We start from the raw sequence: 23,633 nt of genomic DNA on the forward strand, positions 1-23,633 counted from the left end.
ATTTTATTTTATTTTATTTTATTTTATTTTATTTTATTTTATTTTATGTTATTTTTATTTTATTATTTTAATTTTATTTTGTCAGTTATTTAAATTGTTAGTTTAGTTAACATGCAGTGAAGTCCTGGCTTCAGGAGTAGATTCCTGTGATTCATCACTTACATACAACATCCAGTGCTTCTCCCAACAAGTGCCCTCCTCCATGCCTATCACGCACCTCCCCCGCTCCCCCCATTCCCCAACCCCTTCAACCCACAGCTTGATCTCTGTATTTAAGGGTCTCTTATGGTTTGCCTCCCTCTCTGTTTGTAAGTTATTTTTCCTTCCTTTCCCCCTTTCTGTTTAGTTTTTCAAATTCCACATATGAGTGAAATCATATATCTGTTTTTCTCTGATTGACTTATTTCACTTAGCATAATACCCTCCAGTTCCATCCACGTAGTTGCAAATGACAAGATTTCATTCTTTTTCATTGCCAAGGAGTATTCCATTGCATATATATACCACATCTTCTTTATCCATTCTTCAGTTGATGGACATTTGGGCTTTTTCCATAATTTGGCTATTGTTGATAGTGCTGCTGTAAACATTGGGGTACATGTGCTCCTATGAATCAGCACTCCTGTATCTTGGGTCATAGGGTAATTCTATTTTTAATTTTTTGAGCAACCTCTACTTTGTGTTCCAGAGTGGCTGCACCAGTTTGCATTCCCACCAACAGTGAAAGTGGGTTCCCCTTTTTCCACATCCTCACCAACGTATGTTGTTGCCTCAGTTGTTAATTTTAGCCACTCTGACTGGTATGAGGTGGTATCTCAATGTGGTTTTGATTTATATTTCCCTGGTGATGAGTGATGTTGAGCATCTTTTCATGTGTCTGCCATCTGGATGTCTTCTTTGGAAAAGTATCTATTTATGTCTTCTGCCCATTTCTTCATTGGATTATTTGTTTTTTGAGTGTTGAGTTTGGTAAGTTCTTGATAGATTTTGGATACTATCCCTTTATCCTATATGTTATTTGCAAATATCTTCTCCCATTCTATCAGTTGCCTTTTAGTTTTGATGATTGTTTTCTTTGTTGTGCAGAAGATTTTTATCTTGATGAGGTCCCAGTTCATATTCTTTTTATTTCCCTTGCCCTCGGAGACATGTCAAGGAAGAAGTTGCAGTGGTCGAGACCAAAGAGGTTGCTGCCTGTTTTCCTCTAGGATTTTGATGGTCTCCTGTCTCACATTTAGGTCTTTCATCCATTTTGAATTTATTTTTGTGTATGATGTGAGAAAGTGGTCTGGTTTCATTCTTCGGCATGTTGCCGTCTAGCTCTCCGAGCACCATTTGCTAAAGAGACTGCCTTTTTTCCACTGGATACTCTTTCCTGCTTTGTTGAAGATTAGTTGGCCATATTTTTGTGGGTCCATTTCTCGGTTCTCTATTTTATTCCATTGGTCTATGTGTCTGTTTTTGTGCCAATACCATACTGTCTTGGTGATTGCAACTTTGTAATAAAATCTAAAGTGTGGGATTATGATGCCTCCTGCTTTGATTTTTCTTTTCAACAATACTTTGGCTATTCGGAGTCTTTTTTGGTTCCATACAAATTTTAGGATTGTTTGTTCTAATTCTGTGAAGAATACTGGTCGTATTTTGATTTGGATTGCATTGAATTTGTAGATTGCTTTGGGTAGTATGGACATTTTAACAATATTTGTTCTTCCAATCCATGAGCATGGAATGTTTTTCCATTTCTTTGTGTCTTCTTCAATTTCTATCATGAGCTTTCTATAATTTTCAACGTGCAGATCTTTTATCTGTTTGGTTAGGTTTATTCCTAGGTCTTTTGTGGGTTTTGGTGTAATTGTAAATAGGATCTATTCCTTGATTCCTCTTTCTGATGCTTAATTATTGGTGTATAGAAATGCAACTGATTTCTGTACACTGATTTTATATCCTGCAACTTTGCTGAATTCATGTATCAATTCTAGCAGTTTTTTTGGAGTTTTTTGGGTTTTCTATGTAGAGTATCATGTCATGTCCGAAAAGTGAACATTTGGTCTTCTTTGCGAATTTGGATGCCTTTTTTAATTTCATTTTGTTGTCTGATTGCTGAGGCTAGGACTTCCAACCCTATGTTAAACAACAGTGGTGAGAGTGGACATCCCTGTTGTGTTCCTGATCTCGGGAAAGTTCTCAATTTTTCCCAACTGAGGAGGATATTAGTTGTTTGACTTTATTTATGGCTTTTATGATGTTAAGGTATGTTCCTTCTATCCTGACTTTCTTGAGGGTTTTTATTAAGAAAGGATACTATATTTTGTCAAATGCTTTTTCTGCATCTTTTGACAGAATCATATGGTTCTTATCCTTTCTTCTATTAATGGGATGTATCACATTGATTGATTTGTGAATATTGAACCAGCCTTGCAGCCAGCAATGAATCCCACTTGATCATGCTATCAATGCTTTTAATGTACTGTTGAATTTGATTTGCTAATACCTTGTTGAGAACTTTTGCATCCATGTTCATCAGGAATATTGGCCAGTCATTCTCCTTTGTAGTGGGTTCTCTGGTAGGAATCAAGATAATGCTGGCTTCATAGAATGAGTCTGGAAGCTTTCCTTCCATTTCTATTTTTTGGAACAGCTTGAGAAGAATAGGCATTAACTCTGGTTTAAATGTCTGGTAGAATTCCCCTGGGAAGCCATCTAGCCCAGGACTCTTATTTGTTGAGGGATTTTTGATAACCGATTCAATTTCTTTGCTTGTTATGGTCTGTTCAGATTTTCTGTTTATTCCCATTTGAGTTTTGGTAGTGTATGAGTGTCTAGGAATTTGTCCATTTCTTCCAGGTTGTCCACTTTGTTGGCATATAATTTTCCATAATATTCTGTAATAATTGTTTGCATTTTTGTGGTGTTGGTTGTAATCTCTCCTCTTTCATTCTTGATTTTATCTATTTGGGTCCTCTGTTTTCTTTTTGAGAAGTTTGGCTAGGGGGTTACCAGGTTTTGTTTTTTTTTTTTTTATATTACTATTTTTTTTAATCAATTTTGTTTATTCTTTCAAAAAACCAGCTCTTAGATTCCTTGATGTGTTTTACTGGTTGGTGGGGTTTTTTTTTTTCCCCAATCTATATTGTTTATTTCTGTTCTATTTTATTTCTTCTGCTGGCTTTGGGTTTTCTTTGCTGCTTTCTAGTTCCTTTAGGTGTGAGGCTAGATTCTGTATTTGGGACCTTTCTTAGATAGGTCTGTACTGCAATGTATTTTCCTCTTAGGATGGCCTTGCTGCATCCCAAAGGGTTTGTACTGTCCTTCTTTCATTTTCATTTGCTTCCATATATTTTTAAATTTCTTCTTTAATTTCCTGGCTGACCTGTTCATTCTTTGGTAGGAGGTTCTTCCTTCATGTATTTGGGGGCTTTCCAGTTTTTTTCTTGTGGTTGATTTCAAGTTTCATAGCGTGATCTGAAGATATTCATGGTATGATCTCAATATTTTTATACTTGTTGAAGGCTTGTTTTGTGATCAGTATGTGACCTATTTTGAGAATGTGCCATGTGCACTCAAGAAGAATGTGTATTCTGCTTTAGAATGAAAAGTTCTGAATATATCTGTTAAGTTCATCTGGTCCAATGTGTCATTCAGAGCCACTGTTTCCTTATTGATTTTCTGCCTAGATGATCTGTCCATTGTTGCAAGTGGAATATTAAAGTCCCCTACAATCATGATATTATTATCTATATATTTATTCATGTTTGTGATTAATTGATTTGTATACTTGGATGCTTTCACATTGGGGACATAAACATTTACAATTGTTAGCTCTTCTTGATGGATAGACCCCTTAATGATGATACAATGCCTTTCTTCATCTCTTGTTACAGTCTTTGTTTTAAAATCCAATTTGTGGGGCACCTGGGTGGCGCAGTCGGTTAAGCGTCCGACTTCAGCCAGGTCACGATCTCGCGGTCCGGGAGTTCGAGCCCCGCGTCAGGCTCTGGGCTGATGGCTCGGAGCCTGGAGCCTGTTTCCGATTCTGTGTCTCCCTCTCTCTCTGCCCCTCCCCCATTCATGCTCTGTCTCTCTCTGTCCCAAAAATAAATAAACGTTAAAAAAAAAATTATAAAAAAATAAATAAATAAATTTTAAAAATCCAATTTGTTTGATATAAATATGGCGACCCTGGCTTTCTTTTGACATCCAGTAGCATGATAGATGGTTCTCCACCCCCTCACTTTCAATCTGCAGATGTCCTGAGGTCTAAAATGAGTCTCTAGTAGGCAGCATATAGATGGATCTTGCTCTTTTTCTTTTTTTAATCCATTCTGATACCCTGTGTCTTTTGATTGGGGCATTTAGTGCATTTGCATTCAGAGTAATTATTGAAAGATATGGATTTAGTGTCATTGTGTGTTCTGTAGGTTTCATGCTTCTGATGATGTCTCTGGTGCTTTGTAGTCTTTGCTGCTTTCCATTCAGAGTTCCCCTTATGATCTCCTGCAGGGCTGGTTTAGTGGTCATGGACTCCTTTAGTTTTGTTTGGGAAAGCCTTTATCTCTCCTTCTATTCTGAATGACAGCCTTGCTGGATTCTTGGCTGCATATTTTTCCTACTCAACACATTGAATATTTCCTGCCACTTCCTTCGGGTCTGCCAAGTTGCAGTGGACAGGCCCGCTACTACCCTTTTGTGTCTACCCTTGTAGGTTAAGACCCAGAATTCTCTCTCTGTCTTTGTATTTTGCCAGTTTCACTATGATATGTCATGGTGTTAACCTGTTTTTTATTTTGAAGGGAGTTCCCTGTGCCTCCTGGACTTGGATGTCTGTTTCTTTCCCCAGATTAGGGAAGTTGTCAGCTATAATTTATTCAAATAAACCTTCTGCTCCTTTGTCTGTCTCTTCCTCTTCTGGAACTCCTATGATACAGGTATTATTTTATTTTATTGAATCACTTAGGTCTCTAATTCTCCCCTCGTGGTCTAGTAATTTCTTTTCCCTCTTTTTTTCAACTTTGTCATTTTCCATAATTTTATCTTCTATCTCACTTATTCTCTCGTCTGCTCCTTCATCCTTGCTGTCACTGCATCTAGTTTATTTTGCATCTCATTTACAATATATCTTAATCCATCATGACTATTTCATAGGTCTTTGATCTAGGCAGCAATAGATACTCTGCTGTCTTCTATGTGTTTTTCAAGCCCAGCTATTAGTTTTATGACTGTTATTCTAAATTCTTATTCAGATATATTGTTTATATCCAGTTTGAGCAATTCTCTATCCTTTATTCCTGGAAATTCTTTTGAGGAGAATTCTTCCATTTCGTCATTTTGGGTCACTTTCTGTCTTCTACATCTTTCAGTGGCTTGTTATGTGTCCTGCACCTGCAAGTACTACCATATTAGAAAGGAGTCCTACACTGTCCAGGACCTGGCACTTCAGCAAGTGTTTTTGGGGTGTGTTGTGTCTACCCTGTTGTTACATCTTTGGCTGTTCTATCCCACTGCTTGGAGTGGTGGATTGTTTGGACCTTCCACCAGGTGTGCTTTGATTTGTTCATTGAAGTAACCCAGAAAAAAGGAAAAAAAGAGCACATGAACCTTATCCCATACAAAGAGCGAAATGAAAGGGGCAGGGGGGAAAAAAAGGCCAGACAGAGAATCAAAGAAACTATAAGGCTTAATCCAGAGAGAGAGGAAAATAAAGACGAAAGAGATACAGAAAAGGTGTAAAAAGAATAGAATAAAAATGCCTGGTTAAACAAATGAACACCTAGAACAGAAAGAAAAAAAGGATGTATATATATGTGTGTGTATGTGTGTGTGTATATATATATGTACTTATACGTATATACACTTTTATGTGTAAACACATGCACATACATATATATGTATATGTAAATATATAAAAAATAAGAATTGACCAAAAATGAAAGCAGAAACCATGAGCCTGATTCCAAAGGGAAGAAAAAAAAAATCAGAGGGTACAAAGTAAAAGAAGGGAAGAGAGAAGGAAAGAAAAGAAAAAAAAGAATATTTAAAACAAACTAGACTAACATATAAAACCACAGGACAGTTGTCTGTTGGTGCCTGGGATCAGTGGCTATGCTGATCTCGAGGATAGACTATCTGGTTTGGTTAGTGTCGGCCCTACTCTGGTAGAAAAGCTGTTATCAGGCCTGGAGGGGTGGGGTTTGGTGCAAGTGGGTCCTGCCTCCACTGGGGGCCTCTGTCCTGTTCCCTGAAACTCCATTGTGTTGGTGATGGGGGGGGAAATGGCGACACCCAATTCTCTCCTCCCCAGACTGGATGTTTCAAACCATGCTAGTCAGGCAGCCCTCATAGGACTGCCTGCCCTGCTCCACAGTCCTGTGTACCTCCTAGGCTCTCAGCTGGGATGAAAACCTGGTGACTGAAAGGATCCTGTACCACGTGGACCTGTTCTGGGGTAATACCATCCAGGCACCCCTAGAATATTTTATTTATTATTGTTTATTGTGATTTACGATGATGATCTTTTATCGTGTTTTATGCAATAGAACTGACATGCATCACTTGTTAATAGTGTGAAATGCCTATTCTTCATGGGTACAGATAATTTTATAACAGGTATTTATAAAATTTAGTTTGGTAAACATTGTTTTATTAAATTCTTCATTTTCTCAATGCTATATTTATTTTGCAATTCTGGATTCTCATTTATTTAGATTATCCATCAGATAAGCTTGGTTTGTATTACTTACCATTGTAATATACTATCTGTCCTGCAGCATTTATTTATATGACATATACAAAAAATTATGTATAATACTTTTTTCTCCTCGGTTATGAGAAATGTATTTACTGCCAATTGGTATGTGCTTTGGGGTCATGGTGGAAAAATACTGTATCTTAGAAGATGTGTGGACAAGGATGTGGAGAAAAAGGAACCCTTTTGTACTGTTGGTGTGAATGCAAATTGGTACAGCCACTGTGGAAAAGAGTATGAAGGTTCCTCAGAAAGTTAAAAATAGAGCTACCTGGGGTGCCTGGGTGCCTCAGTCAGTTGAGTGTGCGACTTTGGCTCAGGTCACGATCTCATGGTTTGTGGGTTTGAGTCCCATCTCAGACTGGGCTTTGCACTGACAACTCAGCCTGAAGCCTGCTTCCTATTCTTTGTATCTCTCTCCCTCTCCCCCTCCCCTGCTGGTACTCTGTGACTCAAAAATGATTAAACATTAAAAAAAAAAAAAAAAAAAAGCTATCATACAATCCCATTATCACACTAGTGGGTATTTACCCAAACATTACAAAAACACTAATTCAGAGGGATACATGTACCCCTATGTCAGTAGCATTATTTACAATAGCCAAATCATGGCAGCAGCCCAGGTGTCCATTGGTAGATGAATGGGTAAAGAATATGTGGTATATATATACAATGGCGTCTTATTCAGCCATAAAAGAATGAAATCTTGCCATTTACAACTACATGGATGGAGCTAGACAGTATAATGCTCAATGAAATAAGTCTGTCAGAGAAAGACAACCATATGATTTCACTCGTATGTGGAATTTAAGAAAGAAAGCAAACAAGCAAAGGGAAAAAAGAAAAGACAAACCAAGAAACACTTTTTTTTAAAGCTTATTTATTTTAAGAGAGAGAGAATCCCAGGCACACTCCACACTGTCCGTGCAGAGCCCGATGCAGGGCTCAAACTCACAAACCATGAGATCATGACCTGAGCTGAAGCCAGGCACTTAACCCACCGAGCCACCCAGGCACCCCAAGAAACAGACTCTTAACTATAGAGAGCAAACCGATGGCACCAGAGGGGAGGTGGGTGGGCCATGGTTCAAGAGGTGATGAAGACGAAGGAGCACACGTGCCCTGATGAGCCCTGGGCGATGTGTGGAAGTGCGGAGTCACTTTATTGTACCCCTGAAATTAACAGAACACTGTATGTTAACTATACTGGAATTTAAAAGGAAAGAAAAATACCCTTTCTTTGACAGCTAACATAATTTTGTACAGTGTGAGTGTTTTTGTCATTGGGTATTTGAAACAGGCTATCCTGAGATTAATTTGTATTACAGATGAGCACTCTTTAGTAAAAAATCCTGTTCCTTTAGGTATTCCTAAAATTTTGGAGATCATGGAAAAGTTTTATGACTGTGCTCAGTACAAGTATTAATTTTATTGTTATATGTTGAGAACATTACATTCGTTTGCTAACTGTAATTAAGAGGATACCTCTGGCTCTTTATATTTTGTAGATGTTTCTCCTACGCACGTGATCAAGAAATTACAACCAAAGGAGTATAGTAATACAGGAGAAGTATTCCAGGCAATGATGTTGGAAGGGCACAAAGGCCACGAAATCAAAGATTTTTGCTTCAGGGAAATCCAGAAAAATGTGTATGACTTTGAGTGGCAGTGGAGAGATGATGAAATAAATTAGAGACATGCCTGTAACCCGTAAATACAGTCTCACTGATAGAAGAGATCAATCTGGTACGAGGGATGCAGGAAACAAGCCTGTTGTAAATAGGCCTGGATTAAGCTTTCAGGATGAATGGCATGTGTTTCATACTGAAGGGAAAATCTATGAAGGTAATCAAGTTGATAAGCATGTCAACACTGGTTCCTCAGTTTCACCACTTCAAGAAATTTCTCCTAGTGTCCAAACCAACATTTGTAATAAACATGGGAGTGATTTTATTCAGCCTTCGACACTAACACAGGATGAGAAATCACATGGGGAAAAACCTTACAAATGTCACGACTGTGGCAAAACCTTTAATCAGGGTTCACACCTCAGCATACATCAGATAATTCGTACAGGAAAGAAACCATATAAATGTCATGTATGTGAAAAGCTCTTCAGTCAAAATTCACACCTTACAAATCACCAGAGAATACACGTTGGACAGAAACCTTACAAATGTAACGGGTGTGGCAAAGCCTTTAGTGTACGTTCAAGCCTAACAAACCATCAGCTAATCCATACTGGAGAGAAACCTTACCAATGTAGTGAATGTGGCAAGGCTTTTTGCCAGAGTTCAAAACTGGTAAAACATCACAGAATTCATAGCAGAGAGAAACCACACAAATGTAATGAGTGTGGTAAAGCTTTTATCCAAAGTTCAAACCTGGTTGACCATCAGAAAAGCCATACTGGAAAGAAACCATATAAATGTACTGAATGTGGCAAGGCCTTCAGGATTCACCAGAGAATTCATGCTGGAAAGAAACCTTTCAAATGCCATGTGTGGCAAAGCCTTTACTCAGGGCTCACACCTCACTAAACATCAGATAATCCATACTGGAGAGAAACCTTACCGATGTAATGAATGTGGCAAAGCCTTTACCAAGCGTTCACACCCTAGGCATCATGGGAGAAATTATACTGGAGAGAAGTCATATCCACGTGTTGAATGTGGCAAAACCTTTCGGTAATGGTCTGACATCAGGATTCACCAAAGAATTCATGCTGGACAGAAACCTTTCAAATGTAATGAGTATGGGGGCGCCTGGGTGGCGCAGTCGGTTAAGCGTCCGACTTCAGCCAGGTCACGATCTCGCGGTCCGTGAGTTCAAGCCCCGCGTCGGGCTCTGGGCTGATGGCTTGGAGCCTGGAGCCTGTTTCCGATTCCGTGTCTCCCTCTCTCTCTGCCCCTCCCCCATTCATGCTCTGTCTCTCTCTGTCCCAAAAATAAATAAAAAACGTTGAAAAAAATTCAAATGTAATGAGTATGGAAAAGCCTTTACTCAAGGCTCACACCTCAGTACACATCAAATAATCCATACCAGAGAGAAACTTTACAAGTGTAATGAGTGTGGCAAGGTCTCCAGTCAGAATTCACACCTTATAAATCCCTGGAGAATCCATACAGGCGAGAGACCTTTCAAATGTAAGGAGTGTGGCCAATCCTTCAGCATCCATGCAAGCTTAAATAAACATCAGGTAATCCATACGGGCGAGAGACCTTACAAATGTAATGAGTGTGGCAAGGCTTTTATCACGGGTTCACACCTTAGACTTCATGAGAAAATTCATTCTGGAGAAAAAACATACAAATGTATTGAATGTGGCAAGGCTTTTAGACAATGGTCTGACCTCAGGATTCACCAAAGAATTCATCCTGGAGAGAAACCTTACAAATGCCATGAGCGTGGCAAAGCCTTTACTCGAGGCTCACCTGTCACCAGTCATCAGATAATCCATACTGGAGAGAGCCTTATAAATGTACTGAATGTGGCAAGGCTTTTAGGTATTGCCTTAAACTCAGGGTTCACCAAATCATTCATATTTACAAATGCAACAAATGTGGCAATGTTTTAAATTAGTACTCTTCACTGGATATGAGTAAATATCCTGGAGAGAAACCACACAGATGTAATGTGTGTGACAAGGATTTTACCCAAAGATCAGAAGTTCGGGAACATACTAGAGCATATACCTTATAAATGCAATGAGTGTGGCAAAGCTCTTAGCTTGAGTTCCAAGTATTTTGCAACAGGAATCGATGTTGAAAGGAAACCATGTAAGTGTGGCAGAGCCATTATCCAGTCCTTGCAGAGAAATCACAGAAAACTAATGTGCGTGCTAAGGCTTTTGCCCCAAGGCCAAAACATCAGAGGATTTATATTGAAGAGGCACCTTACAAATGGAAATAATGTCATAAGGCTTTCATTAAATGCTCACACCTTTGGAGTAATGAGAGAATTTATGCAGGGAAACTATACCAAATATGCTGAATGTGGAAATACCTTTAAGAAACTGTGCGTCCTTAGGATTCACCAACAAATTGGTACTGGGGAGATTCCTTGCAAATCCTTACAAATATGATAAGTATTTTGACCAGTTCACAGAACAGACCACACATTAGAGAATCCAGGAATAATTGGATCCGACTGGAATAACTAGGACTTTAGATCTCGGAGATTAACCTGAAATGTTCCACACTGCATGATAATTATGTCAAAAATTGCTAAAACTCCTATATCATGGGAACAAGGACATGTGTGGAAGTAGCTCATGATTTTCTGTGTATAAGATACTTACCTGAGTTTTCTTGAAAAGGCTATATTTTATGAGTTTGAGTTACATTTTATTTATGAGTTTCACCCTCAAGTTTGAAATCTGTTGATCTTAAGCCTTTCCTGATGGTCTCTGAGGAGCAGTCATAAGATGAAGGGGCCTACTTCATTGTGTGTGACCCATTCATATCCGTGTTCCCTGGAACAGCAAGGACATGGAGTTGTCAGATTTAATTTTGTGTGAATTTGCATGGGGTAGGGGCAGAGAATAATGCAAAATCACCCTTGAGGTTGTCACGCATGTTATGATCAGGGCACTCTCCTCTAGATGAGTTACAGGGACTGACCTTTTCATGCAATGATGGTGATAGTTTGTTTGCTAGGGACGGATTATGTGGTAGAAACAATGCAGGGGAAGATAGTAATAGCTGTGCGATACTATCAATGACAAACTGATGGATCATTAATGCCATTCCTTTTTTTTTTTTGGAAAATGAAGGGAGCAGTTATCTGAGAGGGCAGTTGAATCCAGAGAACCACAACAGTATGTTCATGATTCATAGTTAACTCCTGCCATTACATTTTGCTACTATTTTCTGCAGGATGTATCACAAGTCTCACGTTTTCATTAATAAAGTTTAAATCATTTTTCCCCATAACCCTGAAGGAGTCATGTTCTTTTTCTAACAGTTTTATCCCAACTCTATAGAGCACTTTGTAACACATACTAACAACCTTTAGGCTCTCAAGGTTGAAGAAACCTATAATAATTTCCTTCCAGGATGGAATTAAAGGACAGACAGTTTGAGGATTATATACTTAAACTTTGCACTTGAGTTCTTCTCTCCATACTTTGCCGCAGGATATTTATGTAGTTACAATGAAATGCCACAGCAGTGCAAGTTCAAGATTCTGATCCTCTAAAACCTGCCCCCCATTCATGAATATGCACCATATGATTCTACTTCATGTGTTTTGTGCCCAAATAAAACCCATGGTTTCCACCATGATGTAAACAAAATGAAAATAGGAACATAGTACACATGAAAAATTCAGAAATAAAATAATTTCAGAAATAAGGCCAAAAATAATCGTTTTGAGCTTGGAGCACTAAAGAAGTAATTTAGAATGAACAATATACAATGGGAACATTTATTTCATAGTTAAACTAGAAACTTCACATATTCATTGCCTAACACATTTTTGTTAACTTCCACTTGTGGCCATCCACTGGAACAGATGGACCCCTAACCAAACTTGGGTTTGGGTATCGAGACTAGGGAGAGCACAGACTTCCAAGCTGGTCAAAAAAAAAAAAAAAAAATGGCTTGAGGGAAGAGGAAATGGTGAGTGGTTTGGTGTGTTTTGGGTGGTGACTGGGTGGAGCTGGGGGAGGATGCCTTCTGTGGTTTGAACTTCCGGCTGATACCAAAGGAAGGAGCACCAGGCTTTTCTCTCAGCTTGGGCAGGTGGGCAGAACAGATGTGGTGGTGAGAACAGGCTTAAAAGGTGTCAGTCACCAGCCACCAAAAAATGGATACTCTTTAGTAATACACTGAATATGTAGTCTTGAAACTCCTGATGTCTTGGTTGGGAAAGACAAACTTTTCTTCATGCTAATTTGTTACATTCCTTTTCCTTCTGTACACCTAGATTCCATTGTATGATGTGCTTGTCGAAATGCTTATAGAATACTATTTAGATAAATTGCCTTAGGATATTTTTATGCTAGCTTAATGAAGATGTTTGGAAATGCTTATTAGATCATAAATGTTACTAAACAATTTTATTAGAACAATTTTCCAGAGGATTTTAAAATGTGAATTTCAAAGTATGGTCTTGAACAATTCATTCCATGGCTCACTTTCAACTGTAGTAAAACTTCTTTTTTTAATACAATTTTCCCGTGACCCAGATTGTATGTTTTATCTACATTTTTTTCCCAGTTTACACCAAGGGATACATAAGTCAGTGGGTTGTTGGGAGACTCTTGTGACGTGAAAAATGCATATGAGATGGCGACAGGTACAAAGTAGGTGCCAAATCTGAAGAGTTCCTTCAGGTCTTGAGTGAAATAACTTGAAACATCTTAACTGTAGTAGTTGGCTGTGGTCTGGTGCTTGGAAACCAAGTGTGTGGAGGTTAACAAGCACACAGTGAAGTAAATGAAAAATAATGATGAATAAGATAGAAAGTCCCAGCGATTCCAACCCCAGTGTCTGACAAGGAGATGATCTGCATTGCCAGTTGCCTGGAGGCCATTCTGCCATTTCCCAGTGACTGATTCTTGTCTTCAGAGCCACAGGTCCCTGCACTGGAACGTGGGCTCATATTTCTTTTACTTTTTCTTTTCTAAGCAATCATACATGGTATTGTTTTTAAGTAGGTTTCATGCCCAGCTCAGAGCCCAATGGACGGCTTCAACTCCTGACCCTGAAATCAAGACCTGAGCTGAGGTCAAAAGTCAGACACCTAACCAACTGAGCCACCCAGGCACCCCAGTATTGTACTTTTAATTTCAGGTTCAAGGTGTAAATTGCTAGTGTATAGAAATGCAGTGGATTTTTGCATGCTTCTGTGTTCTGGCACTTTGTAAATTTTCGTTCTTCTAGAAATTTTTGTACGTTCCTTTGTATTTTCTATACATACCACTTCAAAAATATTCCTGTTGATGCTGTGACAAATTACCACAGCCCGAATGACTTTAACAAATCTATTCTCTTACAGTTCTGGAGGCGAAATGTGTAAAATGGATCCATAGCGCCGTGCTCCGTCTGGATATGCCAGGTCAGATTTTGTTTCCTTACCTTCCCATGTCTGGAGGCCACTTATATCCTCTGCCTCATGGTGGTCCCCTTCCTCCCTCTTTGAAGCCAGCAGGATAGCATCTTCAAACGTGTTTACCTCTGTCATCACTTCACCAACCTTTACATAAGTAACTCTATCTGCATCCTTCTTATAAGTCCGTCGGGACCGTATCGCATTTACCAGATCATCCAGGATAATCGCCCACCTCATGATCTTCACCAGAGCACATCTGCAGACTCCCTTACGACATTCACAGTAACACTCCCATGTGATAGGCACGAGGACGTGGCCATCCTTTGGGATGAGTATGTTATCCAGCCTAACACAACCATGATGGCTTCTGCAAGTAACTACTATTTTATCTTCCTTTTCTCTCGTTATCACTTTTGTTTACTCCTCTTCTGTCACTGACTAGAACTTCTGATAACATATCAAATATCAGTGTGGAGAGTGGACATCCTTGCCTTGTGTCCAGTCTCTGAAGAAAAGCATCCAGTCTTTCACCATTAGGGATGAAGCTTGCTGTAAGTTTTTTGCAGGTGTTCTTTACTGAGTGTAGGAAATTTCACTTTGTTCCTAGTTTTCTGAAAGTTTAGATCATAAATAGGTGTTGAATTTTGTCAAATGCTCCTCTGTATCAATTGACAGGATCCTGTGATTTTTCCTGTCCAGCCTGTTAACATGATGGCTCATACTGCTGGAATTTGAAACTGCTTTCTGTCCCCCAAATAAACCCATTTGGTCATGGTGTACAATTCTTTCTGTGTATTGCTGACTTCCACTGTTAATAGTTTGCTAAGAATTTTTGCACCTTCGTTTGGGATTTCTTTGGTAGTTATCTCCCCCTGCCTCCTTAATGTTTTTGTGTAGTTTTTTTTTTTTAATAATTTTTTTTTCAATGTTTATTTTTGGGACAGAGAGAGACAGAGCATGAATGGGGGAGGGGCAGAGAGAGAGGGAGACACAGAATCGGAAACAGGCTCCAGGCTCCGAGCCATCAGCCCAGAGCCCGACGCGGGGCTCGAACTCACAGACCGCGAGATCGTGACCTGGCTGAAGTCGGACGCTTAACCGACTGCGCCACCCAGGCGCCCCTATCTCCTTCTATTTTGAATGATAGCTTTGCTGGATAAAGAATTCTTGTCTGCATATTTTTCTGATTCAGCACATTGAATATATCCTGCCACTCCTTTCTGGCCTGCCAAGTTTCTGTGGATAGGTCTGTTGCAAACCTGGTCGGTTTTCCCTTGTAGGTTAAGGACTTTTTTTCCCTTGCTGCTTTTATGATTCTTTTCTTGTCTATGCATTTTGTGCATTTGAATATGATATGCCTTTTGATGGTCGTTTCTTTTTTTTAATCTAATGGGAGTTCTCTCTGCTTCCTGGATTTTGATGTCACTGTGTTTCCCCAGGTTAGGAAAGTTCAGCTAGGATTTGCTCACATAAACCTCTACCGCTTTTTTTCTCTCATCTTCTGGGACCCCTACGATTTGAATGTTATTCCTTTTTAATGAGTCACTGAGTTGTCCAATTCTTATATTGTGTTCTCTTGCCTTAGTTTCCCTCTTTTTGTTTTCTTCTGCTTCATTATTCTCCATAATTTTGTCCTCTGTATTGCTGATTTGCTGCTCTGCTTCATCCATCCTTGCCGCCATGGCATCCATTTGAGGTTGCTTCTCAGTCACAGCAATTTAAATTTTATCCTGACTAGATTTTACTTCTTTTATCTCCACAGAAAGGGATTTTTTTTCATTCCCAGCTAGTATTCTTATTATGATTCTAAATTCTGGTTCAGACATCTTGCTAATATCTGGTTTGATTAAGTCCTTGGATGTCATTTCTTTCTGTTCTTTCTTTTGGAGTCAATTCCTTCGTTTGGTCATTTTGGAGGAAGAAAAAGATTTAATAAATTTTTTTTTTTAAATAAAAAATTAAAACCACCACAAAAAAAAAAAACAATCAAGTAAAGCATGCTAGATCCTAGGTGTGTTTGGTATTGTTGAAAAAGCTTGATAGAGTAGACAAAAAATGGAAGGAAAAGAAAAGGGAAAAAAAAGTTGGAAAACATTTGAAACTTTAAAAATACGAATACAATAAAATAGAGTGAAATGAAATGATGAAAGTAAAATAGAATAAAAAATTTACAAAAGAAATATATTAGGAGAAAAATAAAAATCTTTTTTATAAAAATGGAAAATAAAAATGAATTTTTTTTCTGTATTCAAGGGTAAGAAAAAGAAAATTGAATAGACTAGTGCACAGAATGAAATACAAATGAAATTATATCCAGTTTCCCCAAGAAGTCAAACTATGAAGCACTTTATAGTCCGTACACTAACCAGACAGAGACTTGTGGTGTTCATCTAGAGCATTGTTGGCACAGTTGACAGGATTTGGTCTGACGGCTCTGTTCTCCACTAGATGGCGCTGCTTAGCTTACTGGGTTGGATCCTTGTGCATGTATGTGCATGTGTGGGATAGTTGAAAATGGCATTACCCAACTACCCATTCTCTAGCATAAGAACTCTGTGCTCTTGCCAAGGGGCAATCAAGCAACCCTCTTTGTCTCCAGCTTCCTTACATTGCCTGCTTCTACACTGTCTGTGACCAAAATGTCAAGCTGCCAGGTAGCACCTCCCTCCCAAATTTCATCTCCAACTGGCCTGTGTTTCCAAACCCCTCAATTCTGAGGGCCCCTGTGGCTTGGACCTGCTCTGACCCTCTGGGGAAGGGTCTCACCAAGCAATGGCATGTGCCGGCCTGCCCCTGGGGATGCTTCCCCAACCATGCCACTGCAGAGGCCCAGAATCTGCCACTGGGTGCCAGCCCACCCCCAAAAAAGTTCCCACGATTGTGTAGCAGCAGCATTTCAGGGATTATGGTAAATCACAACACACACCTGGCACCAGACTTCACCACCCCCTAACGTCCTGGTTGCAACACCAGCAAACGTGGCTGTTCTTTTGGGTCTGTTAGGACCTTTGCCTCTGGGGAGGCTCCAGGGCCTCTATCAAATGTCTCCTCACCAGGGGAACTGCCTCTCCCAGTGTGGCCTGAGGACCCCAAGGAACTCACTGTATGCTCCTGGAGATTCGTGCTTCCCACCAAGCACTGCCAGGTACCCAGCCTCGGAGTTTCTGACTCTGCGCTCCCTTTTATAGAGTCTTAATTATATTTAAACCCTCTCCTTTCTCCTTTCTCCCTTTCTTGTTCAGTCCCTTGTTTCCACTCGTTCTCTTTCTCTCTAGCTGCTTTGCGGGGTGGGGGGAGTACATTTCCTATACTCTCGCCACTTTCTCCGTCCTTTCTCTGCCAGCAAAAACTTCTCCCTACCCTCCACGCGTTCTTTCTCCCCCAGTTCACTTCTCCATGCTGCATACCTGCTGAGTTCTGTGGCTCAAGTTATGCAGATTGTTGTGCTAATCCTCAGGGCAATTTTCTACATGTGCAAAATGGTTTTGTGCTGATCTAGTTGCATTTCAGGGATGAGAGAAGCAGAAAACTTGAATGCTGCTCTGCCATCTTGGCCCCTCCTGGCATATGTTCTTGGGGGAAAAATATGTAATGTCCTGTGTTTGGGTGGTATTCTAAAAATGTTGATGAGGTCATGTGACTTGATGGTGTTGTAGAGTTCATAGGTGTCCTTCTGACTTTCTGTCATTGTTCTATCAATTATCGAGAGAAGTCTCGAGCTGTAATTGTCAATTTATTTCTCCTTTCAGTTCTATGAGTTGATCATCAACATACTTTACAGCTATTCTTTGGTGCATATACACTCAGGAGTGCTAAGTCACCTTGTTTGACCCTTTTATAATGTAATTTTCCCTTTTTTACTGAGTAATTTCATTTTCTCTGAAATCTATTTTATCTGGTGTTAATATAGACATTCCTGCTTTCTTTCCATTGAGGTTTACATGGTATAAGTTGTGCATTTCTGTAGATATTGGGGTTCAGATAATTGTTTCATGTATGAAGCTGTACTGTGCATTGTGAGGCATTTAGCAGCATCACTGGCCTGTACCCACTAGATTCCAGTAGAACCACTGCAATGATGACATTAAAAATGTCCCCAGACCTTTGCAAATGTTCCCAAGGTGGGGGGATTGTTATCACCTCTTTATATCAATTCCACCAATATGGAGCTCAGGAAAGCAAAAGATACTACCATGCCACTTTGTTCTCAGCTGCATTGAACACAGTATTCCAAGAAAGACCTGATGTCAGAAGTGAATGAGCTGATTTGCAAGTAGGATTTAAGGACGTAACTGTGCCTCATCGCCAGCCAGTAAAACTTGGCATTAATGAATACTTGGAGGATCAAGGGCAAGTTAAAATTCAAAATCATGGCAAAGTCTACATGAAAGACATGGCCCTAATCAATGCCCTTTGATGTAACCTACAGTTGACTAAAGTAGATCCGATGGGATTGCTTCTCTGGACAGGATGACTTAGTGAACAGAAAGCACAAGTGTGGCTCTACTAGAGGGGCCGAGAGGCTCAATGACCCTGGAATAAATATGAAGAGCATGGCATGTCTAGCTAAATATGGTGGGGGTAGCTAATAAAAAATGTAGCTGTTTGGTGACACATACAGTGCTATTTAAAAAATATTGTGCTGTCCACCTTGGGCCAAGTTTGCACCATAAGGAAATTGGGATCATGCAATAATGTTTGGTAATGTACATTATGATGGGAAGGAAGTCACTGGGGAAAATGGCTGGTTGTACAAGGAAGGCAGGGTTTCTGACACTTCAGCAGATGTAACTATATGAAGTCAAGAACAGTGAAACACAAAGGACTAGATGGCTATTCTCAGGGGAAAAGCAGGAACCTAGGAAAGGATTGTTCCTTATTCCTGCCCCTCTCTGTTTGCTGTGGACCAGAGACTGCTGGGTCCCTCCTTTCCTTTTCTTTTCTGAGTGGGAGAGTTTATTGAGGTTTTTTGTGTTCCGCCATAATGTGTTAGGAGTGAGGACTCCACGTAAGGCTCTCAACCAAGAGGAATCTCACGAGACTGTTGTGAGACCCTCCCGTGTGACTGTAGTCATGTTTGGGTAGAATTTTTTTCTTCATTTGGGACAAACGTAAGTGTATTTTGTGTGAAATACAAAGAAGGGATAAATGATTTCTGATAGAAGTTGCACTGTCATACATTGTAAGATTTCCAATTAATTACCACCCTCTTGTGAGATTGTATGTCTCTGCTCTTTGATATCAAGCTTGGCCATTTGACTTACGCAACCCTTCCTTCTTGTTGAGGGGACTACACTTCTTTCTCAGTTTATAGCCACCTTGACTAATGTGGTATGAGTAGAACGGCATATTTTAAGTGTAACAGAAGCTTTAAAAGCTTTGTTTGCTCCTTCTAACCCTCTCTTCTCTCTGGGACAAGAATGGTTATGTCCCACATACTGAAGTTCTACCCTGAATCCCAGACTCAAATGACAGAACCAAGCAAGAGGTGAATAATGATAGAAGTGATATGAGGAAGAAATAAATGTTTGTTTTTGTAAGCCCAGGAGAATTCAGGGATATTTGTTACCATAGAAAACCCTTCTAGAAAGCTGACTGGTACTTTGTGACCTTTTCTTTTCTCCTTACCCATCTTAACTACCCAAAGTCATTGTCTCCAGTAATTGTACCACCTTTGAAATCACATTTTTGGTTATTCCCTTCCTATGTTACTACCCTCATATCTGCCATTTTATATTCTCTACTTCCATTAAAATATCCATTTATTTTTAATTTTATTGCTTTAATTTTGTAAGTTTACTTATTTCATGAGAGAGCTCATGCACGCGTGGGGTAGGGGCAGAGACAGAGATAGGGAGAGAGAAATTTAGCGGAGCTCCATGCTCTGTTCAACCGACTCTGCCACCCAGGTGCCCCCATTTATTTTAATGTATCTAGAAATACATTGCCCTTTACAATCCAACTACCCTCAGTGGACTATGTGTTCTCAGTTACAACATTTTCAACTGGTTTATCATAATCAAATATTTATAAATAACCTCAAGAACCTTGCCGTCTTCACTGTCCTGCTTCACCTAAGTAAGCCTCAGAACTGCATGAGCTCACTTAGGAGGAGGTTCACACTCCTTGGCAAACACCCAAAGCAAACAAACAAATAAACAAACAAACAAAAAGGAAGAGTCTTTGGCTTAGGTGTTCTGTGGCTAGCCCTTTTCCAAGGACGTGGTCTTCAGTTTCTCCCGCTGTGGTGGCAAATCATGAATGTTCTGATTTCATTTTCATTCACTTCAGGCTACATTCTCATTTCTTTCTCTACGTCTTCTTTGTCCCAGGGTTAGGCACAAGGAGGTCATTGTTTTCCAAGTATTTGTGGATTTTCCAGAGGCTTTTCTATTAGTGATTTCTATCATAATTCCATGGTGGTCATACACATATTTTGTGTGATGTGAATCCTTTTAAAATTTAGCGAGACAAGTTTGATGGGCCAGAATATGGTTTCTGTTGGTAAAGTACTGTGTGCATTTTAAAGATTGTGTTTAATTCCCTGGTTAGGTGGAGCGTTCTTATGAATGAAAAAATCAGTATTTCTCCTGTGTAGGGAAAAAAATCTGTTTTTTTCCCCTACTGTGTGCTTCTATCCTGTCTCCCTCACTACTCACACAGAAGACTTCACTTCTGACACTTCTGGTCACAAATATGTGGAGGGTTTCCCCCACCAACAAGCAGTCTCCGACACCAGCTGGTTTCCTACCATTCACCTCAACTGTGACTCCCTCTCCCTGGATGCCCCTCCACACACTCCAGCCACCAGGTGCAAGTCCAGGCTGATGCACGTGCTTCTGCAAACTGGTCTAGATCAGAGGTGCCAACAACCCCCTCATTGTCTTTGACTAGCCTGCTAGAACCCCTCACAGAACTCGGCGAAACACATTTACCAGTTTATTACAGGCTATGATACAGGATACGGATGGACAGTCAGATGAAGAGACACACGGGATGAGGTCTGGGAAGGTCCTCAGTGCAGAAGCTTCTGTCCTATGGAGTTGGGGTGTGTCACCTCCTGGAGGGGCAGTGTTCACCAGCCTGAAATCTCTCTGAACCTCCAGCCATTGGGCTTTTGAGGAGACTTCCTCATATACACATGACCAGTCATTAACTCCATTTCCAGCCCAGGTCCTCTCTCTGGAGGATGAGGGGATAGGGCTCAAAATCCCATTTATAATCATGGCTTGGGCTTTCTGGTGAGCAGCCCCACCCAAGGAGCCCACACAGGAGTGGACTCATTATAACAAAAGGTGCTGCTGTTAACCTTGTCATTTAGGAAATACAAGGACGTTAGGAGTTCTGTGCAGGAGCCAGGCGCAGAGAACAATACATAATTTTTCTTTTATCTCACAGTTTTCTGTAAATGTCAATTGGGGCAGTTTCCTTGATAGTCATGTTACAGTCGCCAAGGTACTGATTTTGTCTACTTGTTCTATTATGGAGAGAAGGAGTGTGGAGATCTCTGTGATTGTGGATTGTTCTGTCATTACGGTCCTCTCTGTTTTCTCAGGGGTTCTGCTACCAGGTGCATAGTTTAGGATTCTCATGTTATTTTGTTGAATGTATCCCTTTATGATTGTGAAATTGATTTCCTTATCCCTGGTCATAGTATTTGCTCTTTAATTAACTTTGATCTGATATAGTTACCCTATTTTTAATAGCATTTATGTTTATCTTTTGTCCATGATTTTACCTTGTGTCCTTTAATTTTTGAAGTGAATTTCTTGTGGGAAATATATTCAAAAGCCACTTGACAAGGGCACCTGGTTGGCTCACATGATTAGGTGTCAGTCTCTTGACTTCGGCTCAGGTCATGATCTCATGGTTCTTGAGATCGAGCCCCATGTTGGGATCTGCACCTACAGCACAGAGCCTGCTTGGGATTCTCTCTCTCCTTCTCTGTCTCAAAATAAATAAAACAAAAAAAATGTCAATGAAACGTGCAGTTTATCCTGAAAACTTAATCCAGGCCTATTTACAACAGGCTTGTTTCCTGTATCCCTCGTACCAGATTGATCTCTTCTATCAGTGAGACTGTATTTACGGGTTACAGGCATGTCTCTGTAATTTATTTCATCGTCTCTCCATGGCCACTCAAAGTCATGCACATTTTTCTGGATTTCCCTGAAGCAAAAATCTTTGATTTCGTGGCCTTTGTGCCCTTCCAACATCATTGCCTGGAATACTTCTCCTGTATTACTATACTCCTTTGGTTGTAATTTCTTGATCACGTGCGTAGGAGAAACATCTACAAAATATAAAGAGCCAGAGGTATCCTCTTAATTACAGTTAGCAAACAATGTTATGTTCTCAACATATAACAATAAAAGTAATACATGTACTGAGCACAGTTATAAAACTTTTCCATGATCTTCAAAATTTTAGGAATACCTAAAGGAACAGGATTTTTTACTAAAGAGTGCTCATCTGTAATACAAATTAATCTCAGGATAGCCTGTTTCAAATACCCAATGACAAAAACACTCATACTGTACAAAATTATGTTAGCTGTCAAAGAAAGGGTATTTTTCTTTCCTTTTAAATTCCAGTATAGTTAACATACAGTGTTCTGTTAATTTCAGGGGTACAATAAAGTGACTCCACACTTGCACTCATCGCCCAGGGCTCATCAGGACACGTGTGCTCCTTCGTCTTCATCACCTCTTGAACCATGGCCCACCCACCTCCCCTCTGGTGCCATCGGTTTGTTCTCTATAGTTAAGAGTCTGTTTCTTGGGGTGTCTGGGTGGCTCGGTGGGTTAAGTGCCTGGCTTCAGCTCAGGTCATGATCTCATGGTTTGTGAGTTTGAGCCCTGCATCGGGCTCTGCACGGACAGGGTGGAGCCTTCCTGGGATTCTCCCTCCCTCTCTCTCTGCCCCACTGACTCTTCGTGCCATCACAGTATGAGGCTCCTATCACAGCCCCCCTTTCTTTAAGCTGGTTAATAGAACATTTGGTAACCCATACATACTATGTTTTTGGCTTGGTACCCAGCCTGTCTCAGCCATTATCATCTTACCAAACTTTTTGTCTCACATATGTTTATCTTAAAAAGAGAGTCTCAAACTTGGCTTCCAATAAATATAACAAGGCCCTGGCAAGGGTCCAGTGGTCTCGCTGAATTAGCCCAAGCCATTTCTAACTGGAGACCTACAAGATGTGTTGGATGGTTCACTGCCTTCCTTATGTCATCGGGTGTCATCTTACCACAGCTTCTGTGGCAGCAGTCTCCCTGACAGAGTCTGTCCATACTGCTAGAGTAGTCAATCACATAAATACTAGTATCACCAAAGAAATGATTACTCAAACACAGATTGATAACAGTATCATGCAGAGACTGCACTTCACAGATGCAGCACTTGAATGGACAGGGGACCACCAACAGGCACTTGTCAATCGTCAAAATATACAATGTTGTATATTGTTGTTGAATAAGCTTAGAAATTTCCTGGGCTTGCACCAGTGGGTTAACAAGGCATAAAGAATTACAAAGCTATAGGATGCTCACACCCAAGTTTGGGTAAACAAGATTAGGCAAATAAGGATAGACTGGGGTGGGGGGGCAAAGGCCCCCAATACAAAGGTATATGAAGTAAACAAGATTAGGTATTCAGGGCAAAAGTGCCCCCCAATCTTGTACCATAGCAGGAAGCTGCTTTCACAGGAAGGAAGGACCAAATTAAGTAAACAGGTAAATAGGGTTGTAGACCAATGGGCTGAGGTGAAGCTGCCCAGAGAGGAGCTGATTAACAAAAGAAAAGGTGCTTTGTTAACCTTGAGGTTACT

The 23,633-nt window shown here is 40.1% G+C and overlaps 1 protein-coding gene, 1 long non-coding RNA gene and 2 pseudogenes across 2 annotated transcripts; all 4 read left to right on the top strand.

Moving 5' to 3' along the window:
* The window catches only part of LOC121018957 (zinc finger protein 160-like), a 32,703-nt pseudogene extending 23,312 nt beyond the window's left edge, over positions 1-9,391 (top strand).
* Positions 9,392-9,722: 331 nt separating this feature from the next.
* Positions 9,723-10,648, top strand: LOC121019010 (zinc finger protein 480-like; the record flags this gene model as incomplete). The annotated part of the gene is given in 2 exon segments (XM_040458195.1): positions 9,723-10,212; positions 10,215-10,648. Coding segments are annotated over 2 exon segments (603 nt in total), but the record flags the coding sequence as incomplete, so codon positions are not given.
* A 2,960-nt stretch (positions 10,649-13,608) lies between these two features.
* Positions 13,609-14,583, top strand: LOC121019033 (uncharacterized). Its single transcript, XR_005785405.1, has 2 exons — positions 13,609-13,807; positions 14,477-14,583. It is a non-coding gene; the product is annotated as an uncharacterized LOC121019033 (long non-coding RNA).
* Positions 14,584-21,239: 6,656 nt separating this feature from the next.
* Positions 21,240-23,633, top strand: part of LOC121018901 (uncharacterized) — a 19,082-nt pseudogene continuing 16,688 nt past the window's right edge.

The sequence above is a fragment of the Herpailurus yagouaroundi genome, unplaced genomic scaffold (assembly GCF_014898765.1).
Source record: "Herpailurus yagouaroundi ecotype Mexico unplaced genomic scaffold, PumYag 220, whole genome shotgun sequence".
Taxonomy (NCBI): Eukaryota; Metazoa; Chordata; class Mammalia; order Carnivora; family Felidae; genus Herpailurus; species Herpailurus yagouaroundi.